This window comes from Diceros bicornis, chromosome 8 (genome assembly GCF_020826845.1).
Source record: "Diceros bicornis minor isolate mBicDic1 chromosome 8, mDicBic1.mat.cur, whole genome shotgun sequence".
Lineage (NCBI taxonomy): Eukaryota > Metazoa > Chordata > Mammalia > Perissodactyla > Rhinocerotidae > Diceros > Diceros bicornis.
The window spans coordinates 4175791-4193395 of record NC_080747.1 but is presented as its reverse complement, the minus strand read 5'-3'; the positions used below and the strand labels follow the sequence as shown (position 1 = coordinate 4193395).

At 61.7% G+C, this 17605-nt stretch overlaps 1 protein-coding gene across 1 annotated transcript in view; it reads left to right on the top strand.

Annotated features, from left to right (window-relative positions):
- Positions 1–7134, top strand: part of SORCS2 (sortilin related VPS10 domain containing receptor 2) — a 516528-nt gene extending 509394 nt beyond the window's left edge. The window contains 2 exon segments of the mRNA XM_058546667.1: positions 779–924; positions 3950–7134. Of these exon segments, the coding sequence (XP_058402650.1) occupies positions 779–924; positions 3950–4014 (211 nt within the window). The 3' untranslated portion in view covers positions 4015–7134.
- The last annotated feature ends 10471 nt before the right edge of the window (positions 7135–17605 follow it).

The window sequence follows — 17605 nt, the reverse complement described above, 5'->3', positions numbered from 1 at the left end:
GTCCACCCAGGGCTGGCGGGGGGCTGGGCCCTGGTCACTCAGGCCTAGACCAGAGCAGGGCCATCTGCTCTAGAAGGACTCGAGTCAGCGTTCAAGTGTTCCAGCCTGCAAGGGACGCACGCCACCTTGGGTCACCCTCAGTGCACAGAGCTAGTCCCAGCCCACCATCTGAAGGCTCCCGAGAGCTGGCAGGGTGGGCTCGGCAGCACCCGAGGTAGCCTGCCCCCCTGCTGAGTCCCAGTCCCTCAGCTGTGAGATGGGACTGCGGGCGCTTTCGAGATGGAGCCAGCCCGGTCCCAGCTGGGGTGGAGGCAGCCGTGCCCGCACTCTCCTCTCCCTCTGCTGCTGGAGGGGATGGGGAAGCGAGGATGGCTCAGCTGGGAGCCAGGGTGGGGCCCAGCAAGCCCGTCTCAGAGCTGGGTTGGGCTGTGTGTGGTGTGGGAATGCATGCCCACCAACCCAGTCAGAGCCCAGGACGCTGCTGTCCCCGAGAAGCTGGGCAACAGAGAAATGAGAGGAAAACACCCTCTCCCTGCAGCGTGTCCTTGATCCGTTACAATCTGCACCCCGCGTGCTGGGGCAGAGGGAAAGCCGGAGCCACGGGGGGCTCACGGGAGGGAGGGCTTCCTGGAGGAGGTGGCTTGGCGCAGACACGGGGCAGGAGATGAGACCCAGGAGCGATGAGTGCACCACACGTTGGGGTGGTCTGGGGCCCAGCTGGGGACTTCTAGGGGTGGGCGGCCTGGGCAGCGCCCTGAGCCCCCGCCTCTGCCTGCAGGAAACGCCCCGGCAGGACGGTGTACGCCCAGATGCACAATGAGAAGGAGCAGGAAATGACGAGCCCCGTGAGCCACAGCCAGGGCGTCCAGAGCGCCATCCAGGGTGAGGAGTTTATAGATGATGGTCTGGACGCGCAGACTCTAGGTAACGCCCGCCCCGGAAACCCGCCCTGGAAACCCACCCCCCGCCCTCCCGTGGGCCCCCACCTGGCCGCCTCTGGCCAGCAAAGCACACAGGACCCAGGGCCAGGCAGGCGTGGAGGCCTGTCCCTCCCTCCGACCGAGGTGATGGCAGGAACCCCCTGGGCCTGCCTGTGCAGATTAGTCAGGACCTGTGGACGCCGAGGCGTCACGCCCTGCCGCCCCTGAAGGCCCCGTCCGGCCCCCTGGGAGGGCAGGAGAGGACAGAGAGCAGGCTGGTTTCCCCGGGGAAGCTGCCTCTGTTCTCGGGATGTTGGGGGCCGCTCCCCACAGCACCCTCTCAATGCCCAGCCCTCCTGCTCCTTGGAAATGACGATTCCGTGAGCGCCGTGCACGTGTACGTAACCGCCTGTGCACAGCACTTTACAGTTTACAAAGCGTTCTTTGACGGGAGCTCACTGACTCCCTCCCGAGTGCCCAGCGGGAGAGTCCCAGGCCCCGCGGCTGCGCGGCAAACCCCCACTCAGCGCGTCACATGGCAGTCGATGGCCGTTTTCTCCCGCGGCTCCGGGGCTGGCCGGGCCCAGCCCCGCCGTGCTCTCAGGGTCCCTCGGCCGGAGCCGAGTGTCTCGCAGCCTCCTCACCCGCGGGTCTGGCGGTTCACGCGGGCGGCAGCCAAGCCCTCCGCTGGGGCTGCCGGCCCGCAGCCCGCCCTCCCGCGCGCCCGCGGCCTCTCTGTGTGGCGTGGGCCTCCTCCCCGCCTGGCGGCCGAGTCCCCAGAGCGACCAGGGAGGGGCAGCTGCACCACTTTCCACCACAGTGACGCACGGTCCCTTCGAGTGGCTCCTCGAGGAACCGCCGGGTCTGTCCCTCCTCAGCCGCAGGGGCACGGACTCCGCCCGGCGGTGGGAGAGGGCCGGGCCTCACTGGACGAGCAGCACGATAGGACCCAGCACGGTGCACGGCGCAGACCCTCCTCTCCGCAAGGGGGGACACTGAGGCTCCAGGAGCTCTGAGCCCTGCCGGGGGTCGAGGGTCGGGGCCTGTGCTGACGGGCCGCCGTCCTGCTGGGCCGCGTTCGGGGAGCTCCTGCCGGGAGCACGGCTGTGCTGAGCACTCGCGGGTCCTCTCCCTCCCGCAGCCGCGGGAGGCGGGCTGCTCCTCAGAGCTGAGGACGGGGCGCAGAGATGAGCCTCCCTGGGTCACAGCGGACCCACGCCCTCCCCCCCGAGCGGTTCCCATCTGTACTTCGGTTCCTGCTGACCGGCCCGGCCTCTCCAGAGAGCAGCCCTTGCAGAGGGTGGCACGGGGAAGCGCCGTGAGCGGGTCATTATCATCTCGGCTGTCGATGTCCTTGTTGTGACTGTTCTCTCACACCCGTATCTGATTGTCCTCAGAACTAGGAGAGGTAGAAATCGCTGTCCTCACTTTTTAAGGGACTGAAAGTGAGGCTCAGAGAGGTGAAGTCACTCTCCCGTGCGGCACAGCACAGCCGACCAGTGGCTGACCTTGAATCCAAATCCAGGTGGCTCCTTGTCCCCCTCCCTCCCTCCAGCTCCCCTTGGCGGGAGTCCCTGACTGTTTGCACACTGGGCCCCATCTCTCCCACACCCTCCAGCCAGATGCGTTCGCACGGCCAGATGCGTCTGCAGCCTCCGGGGACATAATAATAACCACTTTAACTTCCTGAGCGCTTGCCCAGTGCTTCCCGGACATAATCTGACTGACTCCCCGTGAGGCAGGCACTGGTGATGTGTCCGTTTGACGGATGACAAAGCTGAGGTTCAGAGTGGTCACTCAAGCTCCCCAAGTCACTTAGCTGATAAGAGGTGGACCTGGATTCCAGCCCAACTCTGTGGCTCCAGAGCCTGTGGGCTGGCACCGCTGCAGCCCCCCAGCTTGGGGCGAGCATCCTGTGTACCCCAAAGGCCCCCTCCGCCAGGTCTCTCCCCCACCCAGGGCAGGGCCGGTTAGAGGGCATCAGGACTTGGGCTCCACACTGCCTCCCTTGCAGCCTGGCCCCTACCTCCATGCAGGTGGCATCGCACCTCCAGTGACAGAGGTGGCTGCAGAGGCTCTGAGCAGACCCAGGGCTTCCCAAGCTTGGACGGAGGGCTTGGGTGTCCCGGGGAGACCAGAGCTCGCTCCCCTGCCTCTGGCAGCTCTCTGCTGTCAAGCCCCTGAAGAACAATCACAGCGTAATAATAATAATAATAGCTTCTTTTAGTCGAGCGCTTAGGATGCTCCAGGCTCTGCCTGAATGCTTCAGGTGTTTTTCCTTATGGTCCCCACTAGGGTCCTTTCTGGGAGGCGCTGTTATCATCCCCATGTTACAGATGACAAAACCGAGGCCACAGGGTGACCAACCTTGATGACGGTCTCACCCAGCAAGTTGGGCTCATGCCCCTGTACCAACTGCAGCCTGGCTGGGGCCTCCGAGCTCCCGGACCTTTCTCCCTGTGCCCGTGAGGTGGGGGTGGGGCTCACAGGAGCAGCTCCAGGTCCGGCCCGCCCCCCCGGGGTGCGCCTCTGTCCCCCGGCCTCATAACGCAACCCCCCAGGACTGCCGACTGACCCCTGCGTTTCTGACCATCCCTGTGTGCCTTCTCTCTCCTGCCGCCCCGGGGCCTCGCCGCCGCACCCTGCAGTGCCCACTGCCGGGAGGGGGCGGAGCCCCTCCTGCATCCCCCTGCTGCCGATGCCGATGCCGGGGTCGGCCCTGTTGCAGGTCAGTGGGGGCAGCCGGGGACGGCGGGCCTTGGCCTCACCTCCAGAGGCCCTCTGGGGTCCACTGCTCGTGCAGCCACCGGGAACACCCACTCTGTCACCCACCCAGGAAGCGTAGGACCCCACGACCTCGACACCGCGTTCGGGCATGACCCACACGGCCTCAGGAAGCACGGGTTGCCCACTGCACGTTGGCTCCGTGGCATCAGCTGAGGCCACCGCTGTGTCCCGCACGGCCCTCGTCTCTCTGCCCCGTGCAGCAGCGGGCGTGAGCTCACGGGTGGGCGTCTCTTTGTTCCCAGGGAATCGCTCTGGCGTGGTCCTGAGCATCAACTCCCGGGAGATGCCCAGCTACCTGGTGAGCTGATGCCAACGGAGGCCCGCGCCCAGAACACTCTCCTGTCCGTCATTTCCCCCCCGCGGAGGGCAAAGAACCACAAACGCAGCCGGCACGGTGCTGGGATGGGCATCCCCCTGGGACCTGCGGAAAAGCCTCCTTCTCCAGCTGTCCCCACGCAAGCGACAGAGGCCCCTCCCTCTGTTCGGCACCAGCCCGCCCAGCCCTCAGGACACGCAGGGGCCTGCCGGCTCCCGCCCTCCCTGAACACCAGGTCCACCGCGCCTCCCACTGCCCCCACTGGACTCTGGGCACGTCTCTGCCCCTGGACCCCACACGGCTATGCGGCTGCTCCAACCTGCCCCCCAGCTCGAGGCCTGACTTCTCAAGGCCGAGGCTGGTCCCCCCGGAGCCGGGGAGGTGAGCCTGCCCGGGCTGCCAGAGCTCCCAGCGCTGCAGACACGCTCCTTCACTCTGCGCAGGGACACTGGGGGCCTTCCTGACGTGCTTTCTTCTCCACTCCCCCCACCCAGGAAGGTAGCTCCCGCCTGCATGGCAGTCCCTCTGCGGGGGGTCCACCCCCTCCAGCGTCTGGAAAGCCTGCGACCCAGGCCCTGCCCCTGTCCAGGCACTCCGGCACCACCCTCCGTGCCTCCCACCGTCCCTCCTCTTTCTAAAGTGCAGATCATGTAAATACCTCTCTAGGTAGCCGTTTGCATTTGGGGAGTTTTGTTCAACTTTCTATTTTTACGGTCAGGCGTTAGCCATCTGGGTTGCCTTGTCAGAGCCCCATTCTTGGGAACCCCTTTTCCAGAATGTCCAGGCTGCTCCTCTGCCTCTCCTGACACCGTTCCCTCCCTGGGGCCCAGAGGGGCGAAGGCTCCTCCCGGCTTTCCCCCTGGGGGATCCATGGTGGCCCAGGGGTCCAGTGCCTGCACTTCCACAGCCAGCCAGCAGGGGGCGCCCTCCCGCAGGCTTTCCCAGCACCGTGGTGGGACCGGCCTCGAGATGCACCAAGTGCTCTCGCTTCCTTATAGCTTAAGGGACCCGTGTAGAAACCCAGGAACCAGGAGAGGTTTAGGACGGCCGAGCCAGAAGGGCCATCCAGGAGTGCGCCCCTCATTTTCAAGATGGAGAAACTGAGGCCCAGAGAGAGGGTGACTTTCCCAAGGTCACACAGCAAGACGGTAGCAGAGCTGTCCCCGTGCAGTGCGATCCACGCAGTCACAGGTGCCCAGAACCAGGGGTGCTAGCCGAAGTCAACACACATGAATATATGGGGGTGTTTCCCGTTTTGCCTTGAAACCTGAAGTCAGTATAACCCCCCACTCCCTCTCCTCCTTCCCTTCCTCTTCTCCCTCCTCCTCCTCCCCCCTCCCTTTTCACTCCTTCCCCTCCCCCTCCTCTCAGGCAGGGCTCTCAGGGTCCCAGGGCGTTTCCCTTCGAGGTGAGGAACACAGAGCCCAGGCCAGGACCTGGCTGAGCGGTGATGAGTCCAGGATTAAGCCCAGGAGCATTAGGAAAAGAACCGGGGCCTGTGGGAGGGGGTGGCCCGGGATGGATCCTCACACCCAGAACAGCTCCTAGCACACTGGAGGCTCTCAGTGTTTGTGGAACAGATGAACCCAGCGCCACTGGGGAGTCCCTCGCCCTCGTGTCACAAATGGGGACTCTGAGACCACAGGGAGGAAGAGGTCACCACGGGTCACGTGGCCAGGCGGTGGAGGCGTCCCTCTCCCCACCCAGCCTGCCCATCGGCTAGGGCTCCTGGGCCACCCCCTCAGAGGCCATCCTGCAAGTTGTCCCCAAGACCCTCCTTGGGGAAGGGCTGGACCGGGGACCCAGGACGAGCTGGCGAGGTTGGTGTGGGAAGAGGCTGGGATTCTCGGGACCTTTGTCCCCCCAGCTTGCTTGTAGTCCCAAAGACACCTTAGGGACCCCTCGTCCTGCCATCCCCCCACAGGGTCAACACCGTCCAGGTCTAGGGTCGGGTCAGCATGGAGTCCCTGGACACTGCCCCAGCTCACCAGTACCCGCGGATGTCCATCCTTCCCATCCGCAGCCACTCAACTTCCTCCTCTCCGCTGTTTGGGGAGCGTTTTTTCCCCTTAGTTATTTGTGTTTTTCTTGTATTTTATGTTACTATTTTTATTCAGAGTATGTTGGGTGTGTGGGCCCAAGAACTTGGGAATAAGGCAGCATCTGATATAACCGTATGCTTTCCATCCCCATAACCGTATAGATGGGCACGTAGGTCTGCGGACTGTCTGGTTCTCTGTGTTTGATGGACAGGTACGTACAGGCGCCTGGCCCGAGATGCGACCTGCTCTGGGCAGCCAGCGTTTCATGCAGCCAGACTGTACCCGTACTTGGTATATGCACTTAACAAGATGCGATCAATTGTTTATTTTTCCTTTTTAAAAATCAATAAATCATTTGTGATGCTTTTAACAAAGATTAAATGAATATGATCAGCTTTTGCCTTATTATGAAGCTGTTTTTCAACATTTACCTAAATAAACACACACACACAGGCCCCGAGAACTGTGGTCCGGAGGCAGCGTGGCCAGGGCCCCTGGGAGGAGCAGGAGCGGTTCCTCACCCGGGGGAGCACGCGTGACCTCAGCCTTCTCCGTCCCTCGGACCCCGCCACCTGCAAGGCCGTAAGGTCACCCCGTCTGCTCTCCAAGTCCTCACACAGCCTTTGGCCCCGTCCTCCTCTCAAGGCCACAGAAGAGCCCTGAAGCCTCAGCCCATTTGCCAGGTGAGGAGCAGAGGCCGGAGGGCAAGGGCCTGGAAGTGCGCGGCCCGACACAGCACGGAGCCCGACACCGCCTCTTCGTCTCGAAGTGCCGTCTGGCGTGGTCTTTGAGTGGACAGCAGGAGGCCGCACGCATGGTCCCGGTCGACTCTTTGGCCTCAGAACATGCACGTACTCGCTGTGCTGGCCGGCTGTCCTGACCCCCTCCCGACCAGTCTCTGAAATTCCAGCTGTGCCATCGTGTCGAGACGGCTCTTGTTTGCTCCCACTCTGCTCCTCCTGGTTACGGCCGGAGACAGAAACGTGCGAGGACAGACTCACAGACACGTGGGCGTTTGCCGAGTGGCTCCCAGCCCGCTTCCGGGGTGAAGTGAGGTTGGGACTGCATCTCAGACGGCTCGAGGAGGACAAGGGTGGCGAGGAGCTGACAGCGCCAGCCCTGACGTCGCCCACGGGAAGCTGTCTCCCTTGCACGCAAAAATATTTACAGTGTCTTAATAAAAAAGCAAGGGCATTCTTTTCTTAATAAAAAAGTAAGGAGCGGTGATGGTTCTGTTTCTGGCGTCACACGGTCTCAGAAGGACTGTCACACAGCAGTGCAGGGTGGCTCTTGGGGACACCTCCAGGCCTGATGGCTGACCCACGTCAGCCATCGTCCTTGGGTGGGAATAAAGCAAACAGGTCTAGGAGGTGGAGATACGATCAGTGTCCTTGTGCACGGGTACTCACACACATACACTCACACACACACACCCAGTCACACACCTCCTCTGCCATCATACATCCATGTGGAGTTCAACCTCGGCGTCCTCAAAAACCTCCCCCCAGACCTCACGCTTTTTGCACTGGTGCCGGGCCCTGGACTTGGCGCTGGGCTGGAGCAGTGAGTGAACGAGACAGAGCCGCTGGACCTTGAAGGAGACCCCAGGCTGGACCACAGGATTCAGCAGGGAGGCGAGGGCGGGGAGGGCCCAGTGGCCCCGACCCGGGCTTTCCTGGAGGCTGGGTTGGAGCTGGGCCGGCAGGATGAGCAGAAGAGGGCCAGGTGTGAAGCAAGACAGGAGTTGGGGCCATCTCGGGCAGGGGGACCATGTGCAGAGGCCAGAGAGGGGCACGAGTGTGTGCCCGTGTGTGCATGCCTGTGTCTATGTGTGTGTGCCCGTGTGTGCATGCCTGTGTCTATGTGCACGTGTGTGCATGCCTGTGTCTATGTGTGTGTGTGCCTGTGTGTGCGTGCCTGTGTCTGTGTATGCATGCCTGTGTCTATGTGTGTGTGTGCGCATGTGTGTGTGCGTGCCTGTGTCTATGTGTGCGTGTGTGCACATGCCTGTGTCTATGTGTGCATGTGTGCCCGTGTGTGCGTGCCTGTGTCTGTGTGCGTGTGTGCGTGCCTGTGTCTGTGTGCGTGTGCCCGCCTGCCCGTGTGTGCGTGCCTCTGTCTATGTGTGCATGTGTGCGTGTGTGTGCGCGCGCCTATGTGTGCGTGTGTGCGTGTGTGCCCGTATGTGCGTGCCTGTGTCTATGTGTGCGTGTGTGTGTAGAGAGAGAGAAAGAGACAGAGACAGAGAGAGGGAGAAAGGGCGAGAGCCGACGCCGACAGCGCGCTGGGAGAGCTTCAGGATCTGACCTGAGAGTTCCGCGTCCGCTCCGTCTGATGGTTCTGATCCGCACTTCAGGGCGTCGGGCTCTGTCGGGGGTCTTCTCCCTGGGAAAGGCGGGCTGTGTGATAGGGTGTTCACCGCCCCTGCATCGATCCACCTGGAGGCTCTTCCCCTGCCTATCCCCCAGAGGTGGGCAGGAAGCCAAGCATCGCCAGTGGCACTCGGGGCCCCGTCAGAGCCAGCGAAGGCCTGGCATTGGGGCGACTGGGCTGGAAAGCACGCCCACGTGATCCGCATCCTCGACCCGCTCCAAACGCAGGCGCCCCTTGTTGCTCCTGAGCTTGGGTGAGTGGGGTGGGTGTGGGCTTCCCCGGGTCACAGATGGGGGACTGAGGCCTCGCCAGGTGGTTGGAAAGGGCGCAATTGTTTTTAGCCCAAATACGAGGCACTGCCTTAAAGCTCCAGCAGAACCCCAAATTCCAGGTAGCTCGTGTTTGGCTCTCACCCAAGACCCCCCAGGCTTGGTGTCCAGTGGATCAGCCAGCAGTGAGTCTGGAAGGAACGGACAGAAGCGGGCAACAGGAGTCAGAGGAGCAGAAGTACTCAGCGCAAAGAGCCACCGCCGTCACCCTTCGTCCTGTCATAAAACAGAAACGGCCAGTTCCTGAGGAAACCAAACCGGGCTTCGGTCATCAGTAACTGAGGCCACCCCCGAGGGCCTGGTGGCATCCTTTCTGCAGGTGAGCCGGCCACAGGGCCAGCGGGGAGACTCTCGGGGCCGGAGGAGCACCCTATGCGCATGGCAAGCCCCCAAGAAGAGGCGGTCACCTCCTCTATCAGTCGCGTGGCCCGAGCCCTGTCTGTATGGTGCGTCCCAGCACCCCATCAGATGACGGTCCCCCAGTGGTCCGAGCGCCAGCACCCAGTGACGTGTCCCCTGGAAGGCACTGTGAGGGGCCACACCGCTGAGGCTGGAGTCCAGACCGGCACCCGTTTCAGTGGGGATTCGTGTAAAGTCAGGGTCAAGGGCCCTTCCACGAACTACTCCACGGGGTTGACAAAGAGAGAAGTGGCCCCTGACGTCCAGACCTGACTGGCTGCTCACAGTGGGCTGGGTGTTCCCCTGTCCAACATAAACATGTCACCGGACACCAACGTCAGACCCGGGTGCTCTGGGGCCGTGATGGGTCAACACACAGCCGAGAGCATGCCGTGATCACGTCTGAACAGACTAACCAAACCACAAAAATGACCACCCACCAGTCCCGGCTGAGATGGCTGAGGGCCGCGTCTCCACCCGCCTGGCTTGGCCTCGCCAAGCCTGCTCCTTCCAGAGAAGATTTATTGCGAGGCCCAGTCATAGCGTGTCCCCTGCTTCCTAACGGCACCCGGTCCTCGGATCCTCCATCTCCTCCTGCGGCCCACGCTGCAGTCCGGCCTCCCCAGCCCCTCTGCCTGAACCACCCCTCGCTGCCCCACGCTGCCCTGAGTACTAACCCAACCTGCGCAGCCACAGGTGCCCCCGGGTCTCAGGCTGGGGCCCTGGCAGCCCGCTCCGTCCTCAGGTGGGGCAGGGGTGGCCCTGGGGGAGTGACCAGCCCTGCACATGGCAGCCGCTGACTCCTCAGCGGGAGCAGCCGGAGGAGAAACCCACGTCCCCTGGGCTCAGTTCGGGTGAAAGCTGGTGAGATGCGCCCCGCCCCGACTATGCTGGGGCAGGGGTCTCTGGGCTGCACCCCCACCCCTGCACACCCAGATTTCACTGGACGGGAAAACGTTGCATGCATGAGCCTGGGGCTGCTGGAACGACGGCCAAGCACTGCCGTCTCCAATGGGACCCGGAGCCAAGGGCTGGGCACGACCGATCCCAGCCTCTCCCGGGCTTGGCACGGTCCATCCATCTGGAGGCCGCGTTTCACCAACCTGCCGCCTGCAAGGCACGGAGGCTTTTTGCAGCCCAGTGAGCTCAGACCTGCCAGTTCCAGGCACCAAGAAGTGCCAGCCCGGCGTTTGAGTAACGTGCGCTCACAACCCACCGGCACCTGCAGAACATTACGATGAGATTGTCCACCACCGGCAGCGCCGGCCCGGCAGACGGCACTCTGGGCTCACTCCAGGACCCGCCTGGCTCGGCGCTGCGAAGTCAGGCTCCTTCTCGTCGTCGGCAGCTTGCGCGACTATGGCCCGAGTGTTCAGCTCGGCTGACGATCCAGAGGAGTTCTGGCGGAGGAGGCGGGAGGGGCTGTGCCTGCCAGCACAGCGAGGACGTGGGCATGGCAGTGACCATGACAGCTCCCACTTAGTCTCTGCCACGTGCCAAGTCCATGTGAGCACTTCTCAGGCCGTCCCATGAACCAGGCTGGCAGCACGCTGTGAAGCAGGCACCACCGTCCTCATCCCACAGTCGAGGGCAGCGAGGCTCGAAGAAACGGAGAGTCGGGATTCCAGTGAGCACCTCCGAGGGTGGCCAGGCCCTCCCGGCGACCACAGCACTTCCACCGGCAGGAGAACGCCGGGTCGGGGCAGCGAGGGACGCTGCAAAGTGGAGGGCAGTCAGCTGCTCCAGGGGCTGCTGGGAAGGTGAGGTGATGAGCACAGAGCCTGGGGGTCTGGCCACGTGTGGTCTCCAGGCGAGTGTGGGGGCAGACACCTACTAGGAGCCAGTCGAGGAAATCACGGAAGGTGAGGCGCTAGACAGTCAGTGTTCATAATAATGCTTTCTAGAATTTTCTTGTGGCTCAAGAGTAGAGAACTGGGGCAGTACCGGGCGAACGTGAGGCTGGGGCGGTCTTGTGAAGACAGGAGCGTGCGGATGGGCTCGAGCAATAGAGGTGGAGAGACAGATGGTGCAGCAGGGCGGGGAGGGGACACCCAAGAGCACGTCCTCACGGGGAGCAGGACGGAGCCCCAAGTCTGAACAGACGGCTGGGCCACGTGGGAGCAGGGACTGCGCACCCCAGGGAACACAGGGCACAGAAGCACCAACGGCTTTGTATTCTCCGGGAGTAACAAGTGAGGTCCTTGCTGGAATTGAGGTGTGAGAAGGGCCCAGGGAAACAGGAGAAGGTGTGAAATCATTGCCCAGGAGAGTGAGAAGTGGGCCGGCTAAAGAACTTAGCAGAACTGCCAGCAGTGTGGAGGCTTCACTGGAGATTTGGTCACAGAGTTACACGTGACCTTAGGCGTGGCCTGTTTGTCCAAGCCACAGCCCACTGGAGCACATAGGTGTCCTCAGGTCACAAAACGGCTGCAGTAGCTCTAGATTTGGCATCTTCCTCTCATAAAGTCTAGAAGCTCTGATCAGGTCACATGGCCATAACAGAAGGAATCTTGTAGCTCACCGTCTTAGTCTTGAGTCAAATGCTCCCCCACCCTCACCACAAGCTAGAAGTGGGGCCACCACGTGTCCCTGCATTTGGGACAAAGAACAACCACAGAATGCTACAGATGTTGCGGGAGCAAACGCTCTGCCTGCAGTCTTAACATCAGACCACAGGGTCAGCGAGGACCCTGTCTCAATTCCGGAGGCGCACGCCTGGCGACAGCCTGCTAGATGCCCGTGATCTGTCTGGGGGCTGTGCACATCACACTGCCTTCAAGATCAACGTGGAAAAGTAGGATTCCATCAGCTTCTAAGAATGCAGCGAGGGGGAGACGGGACACAGCATCTGGGTGGATGGACGGACCGTGCCAAGGCCCAGGAGAGGCTGGGAGCGGTCGTGCCGAGCCCTCGGCTCCGGGTCCCGTTGGAGACGGCAGCACTTGGTCGTCATTCCAGCAGCCCTAGGCTCATGCGGTGTTTTCCCGTCCAATGACATCTGGCTGTGCAGGGGCTGGGGTGCAGCCCAGAGACCCCTGTCCCCAGCATAATGGGGGCGGGGCGCGTCTCGCCGGCTTTCACCGGAACCGGGCTCCACTCACAGGGCAGAATGAGACGCTCACCAGGGTCTCCGTGCGCCGGGCACTGGGAGCTGTGCCCATTCCCGTAAAAAGCCCCCCACCTAGAAGAGCCGCTGAGCCGTACCCGCCACCTCCTAGGCGCGCATTCCATCTGTCCCACACGCGGAAAATAAGGATTGGATGGAGATGTGAGCGGGGCCCCACCCTGCCTCCTCCGGGTCTCGGACGGCGGCACGCTCTCTGCTGTCCCTCCAGTCATGTGAGACTGCTTTCTTTACTATCTTAGTGGGAAGCGGACTTCTCAGAGGCCCTTCCTGCCTCAGGCGTCCATCGGGTCTGGGAATCAGTGAGGGATTCTCCCATCGCTAAGGAGGCGCTCCACCTGCGCACTCAGAACTGAGGAAATGGTCACACCAGACCCACCGTGACACAGACGGGGCAAAGTCCACCAACAACCCGACCACCACACACCCTGCTCTGGCTGGTGGCCTCAGCGGCATTGGGGGTCCCAGGAATGTGCCTCCAGCCCCACAGCGTGTGAGGACTTCACCTTCCCTGGGTCCCAGTCTCTCCCCTCAGTAGCTCTGGGGGCGGGTAGGAAGAAATTCGCATTTCAGATCTGGGTCAGCATCGAGCCTCAAGGGGTGTAACAGCCCCCTGGATACAGGGGCTGTGGGTATGCGGCCCGCTCAGGTCTGGGCAGGGGGAGGGATCCCAGCTCCGTGGGGACTCGGGTTGGTCTGGAATCACTGGTCTAGAGCATGTTTGCTGTTTGAGTTCTGGGGGTCAGGCTGAGACTTCAGTGGGCTGTCCATCTATTTCACTCCCAGGGACGCTGTGGTCATCAGTGATGTGAACACCTCTGTGGGCTCAGCCATCGAGATGACTGCAAAGACCTCACTTCCCATCACAACAACCAGGCCCACTCGTCTCTGGAAATTACCAGCTGCCGTCACGGCCCCCTCCTCCAGGATCCCATTATCCCATGGAATCCAGCGACCCTAGTTCATGGGTGACAGCCTCTATTCTCACCTCCGACTTGCAAAAGGCAGTCCCCTCAGAGCTTTTCAAGAACACTCTCTGTGCCAATGACCTTCTTCCAACATGTCGGTGAGGGGCGTGTCCCCTGGATCCACTTGGTTCGTGATGACGGAGGGGGCAGGAACTAGCGCATGATGACTCCCCTCCACCCCCCATCTCCCTCGCCTGTGGACTTCTCCTCCTGTGCCCTATGGAGGATTGTTCCAGAGTCCCGTCTGTCGTAACCAGAAGCCAAGACTCATTCTTCACGGCTTTTCACAATTAGAATTACGCATCTATTAGCAAGGTCACCTGTCCAACATCCGTGTCCTCTACCAGACACACGCTGCGGTGAGGCAGCTTCTGACGCGTTTACTATTGTGTCTGCAGCACCCCAAACACAGTAGGTATCCCATAAATATTTCCCCAATGAATAAATGAATGAATGATTAGTTGAGGAAAATGGGAATGTTTATCCTGCTGAAAAGATAACTCATAGAGAGAGGGATTTCCGCTCAATTAAAGTCTTACAGGTGTTGCAGGATATTTCACGGCTCAGTGGTCTCCTGTCACTTGACGAGTGTGGCTCACACATGACACTCAGCGATTGAGCTGATGTACAACAAGCACGGGACCAGGCCTGAGGCGGAGAAGGCGGCGTTGGCGAGTTAGCTGTTCCGTTGTTATTATCACGCTTGGCACGAAGCGCCTGCCCCCAAAGGCTCCCAGTCTAGCAGGAACATGGAACACGTTCAAAAACAACTATAACACAGTAGAAAGCTACAACTGGATAGGATTTTCCTGATGGATTCATCCGGAGAGGGGATGGAGAGCTGCCTGCTTGTTGTTTGTGGAAGTAGCACCCCTGTGCACCATGGGAGGCGTGAGACACGCACCTGTGCAGCACACCTGTACAGAGAGGGAGATACAGGGACACACCTGTGCAGCACACTTGTACATGGAGGGAGATGTAGGGACATGCACCTGTGAGGCACACCTGTGCATGGAGGGAGATGTAGGGACACGCATCTGTGAGGCACACCTGTATATGGAGGGAGATGTAGGGACATGCACCTGTGCAGCACACCTGCACACAGAGGGAGATGTAGGGACCCGCACCTATGAGGCACACCTGTGCATGGAGGGAGATGCAGGGACACGCCCCTGTGAGGCACAGCTGTATATGGAGGGAGATGTAGGGACATGCACCTGTGCGGCACACCTGCACAGAGGGAGATGCAGGGACACGCCCCTGTGAGGCACACCTGTGCATGGAGGGAGATGCAGGGACACGCCCCTGTGAGGCACACCTGTGCATGGAGGGAGATGCAGGGACACGCCCCTGTGAGGCACACCTGTGCATGGAGGGAGGCATCAGGACACGCCCCGTGAGGCGCCCATACACAGACAGATCATAGGATTGTCCTGGGAACGCCAATTCTTAGTGGGAGGAAAAGGATGGGGGCAAATGTAACAAAAACCCACAGTGACACGTTTCCTCCCGCATTCCTCTCAGCGGTGACACCAGCCAGGAGCCCTTATCCCCATCTTATGCCTCCATATCCCCATGGAGCCTCCAGGGCGCTCCATGACAGCGCAGGGTGGAAGAGGGGCGTGGAGCGGGGCCCTTGGTCGGAAAGCAGTCGGTCCCGAGGGAAGGCCGGCGTCGAGGGGGCAGGTAAGGCCTGCTGGTCAGGCTCCTGCACCTACTTCAGCAACGTGACGGTCAGCTGGGCTGGCCCTCCCCAACGTGCCTCTTTACACGGCGGGACGGGAGGCCAAGGTCACAGGGGAGAAGGGTCCTGGTGGGGACAATGAGTCACGTGCCAACACCACAAACGTGAAGGACAATCTCTTGGGAGGTGCACAGCTGGAACGGTCGGTGGGACACTCCCTGAAGCGTCTAGGTCTGCTTGACTAGCGCGGGCGGGTAGAGGAGGGGGAGCTGTGGGAGGTGGAGGAAGAGAGACGGAGGGGCCGTCGAGTGCCGGGCCTCGAAGGGGGCTTTACCCCGAGGGAGTGAGGGGCGTGGAAAGGACGGGCGTGGGGTGGGGAGGAGGGGACAGGACCAGGAGAGAAGCACAAAGTAGGATGGGTAGGACTGGGATGAGGGCGAGGGGCAGGATGGGGAAGGTTTCCTCCCGGCTCCGCGAGCCCACTCCGCCCTGCACTCTGCTCCCCTGCCGCGAGGCCCCCAGGCCCTCCTGGCTCCTGCTCGCCCCTTCTCTTGGTCTCCCGCTGGGCGGCACCCTGACGGTGGACCACCCAGCTTATGCAGCTGATGGCCACTTCCCAGCTCACCCACGGGCCAACAGGGGGCTGGGAGCCCTGGGCCAGTCAGTGGTGGCCTGGGGGGCTGGGGGAGGAGCCGAGTCACATAGTCAGAGGGCTCCAGGCAGGTGGACATGGTGAGGCCCCTGCCTCCCAGCTGTGTACAGACAAGACTGAGGCCCTGAGTGGAGGGGGTCCCCCTGCGGCAGAAGCCTGGGTGATGCCATGCCCAAGGGTGTGGGGAGAGGAGGAGCTGCGGGGGGCGGAGGGGGCTTGTGAAGGCTGGACACAGACCTTTGCTGGCCTCCCTCCATCCTCTACCACCTCCTACGGTCAGTTCTCCACGCCGCAGGCAGAGAAGTCACGTCCCTCCCCTGCCCGATACCCTCGGCCCGGGAAGCCACCGGAAAACCACACAACCCCGTCCCGAGCGGCCTCTGTGGGCCGCCCCCGCCGGCACGCTCACAGCCCAGCCCCTGCCTGGCAGGACTCCAGCATCCTCCTCCCCCCTGATCCTGCTCTCCCGGAGAGCCCAGCTCTGCCTGCATAGGGTGGACTCCCGGGGGCGGCAGCCGGTCACGGTGCCCCCATCCCACTGGCCATGACGGCCTCGGCGTGGGATTCTGGCAACGAGAGGCATCAGCCCGGGGGGCTCTGGGAGCGGTCTGGTCACTCCTGGGAGGGACTCACAGCGAGCACCGAGTCTTCTCTTCCCATGGGTGCAGCTGCGCCCGGACACAGGTTTGGGCCAGCTGCCGCCAGCCCAGCACGAGGGCAAAATGGGAAACCCGGGTCCTTGACGGTCCTGGAGCTGCCGACCGCAGGGCTCTGGCTCGTGAGGCAGCGGGTGGGCCGGCTGCGTGCAGATCAGACCCGAGGCGGCATTCCCTTACCCGCAGCTGAAAGCAGATCCCCACCTTCTCTGTGCCTTAGGGCCTGTGCACCGGGGGTCCCTCCGCCCGCACGCAGGGAACTTGATACTGGATATTTCCTGTTTATTCCTGTTTTTGTTGTTGTCGCCCCAACCACCCTCAGCAAGGTCAGCTCCGTGGGAGAAGGAGCTGTCACCATCCTGTTTGTGGTGGTTTCCCCAGCACCTAGAACAGCTCTTGGCACAGAGAAGGTGCGCCACGACTGTTTGTTGAGTGAATAACTGTTCTGCCCTCTGGATCGTCACCGCCTGACCATGACCATGGGGCAGGAGCAGGTCTAATTCATCTCTATGCTCCCAGGGCCCAGCACAGCCTGACCCATGGAGGGTGCTCAGTAGAGTTTGTTAAACTAAAAATTACTTTTAGGATCATTTCAGGGCCTAAAACTGTGACACCAAAATAAAGTGTCGCTCGCCCAGCCTGCCTTCTGGGGGTGGTAGGACTCATCGAGGGACAAAGCATGGTGACCCCCACAGGGACTCCCAGAAGTACCCGGACTCCCACTGCTTCCGATGGTCACTTGCTTTCCATGGGAGACACGAGCAGCCACTTCCCACCCGTTGCCATCAGACGTCACGGTCCTTTGCAGCTGTCACTGTGGGCTGGTCCTCACTCACTTCACCCGACCAGGGACGGAGGAGAGAGAGGCAGCCGGCCCCTGCACCGCCTCTGAGGAAGCCACTTCTTGCCGAGCCTCGTCTCCCCCATCTCAAACATGTCGTCTTCCCTGGCACGTGCTTCTCTCCCGCTGTGACAAGATAAACCTTTCCCCAGGATCTGGTCCGAGGACTAGAAGACCAGGCAGCCACGGTGTGGGGACAGCAGGGAGATAGCTGTCAGGGGGCAGCCCCAGGCTCCCCGGGTGGGGTTGACTCTGCCGAGCGCCTTGCACACACCTCATCTAATTCTCACAACAAGGCTTCAAGAGAGGTGTTCTTCTCCCGCCCCATAGGTGAGAGAAATAAGAAAAGGAGCCAGGATTCAAGGCAGAGACCCGCTGACTCAAGGCCCATGCCCTTTCCATGGGACTGGGGAGTTTTAAAATGTAGGTTATGTTGTTGCCCAGTATGGGGAGGCCAACAGATGGGAGACAACAGCCACTGAAAAGATGTTTCTTATACTCACAGTTCTCACGA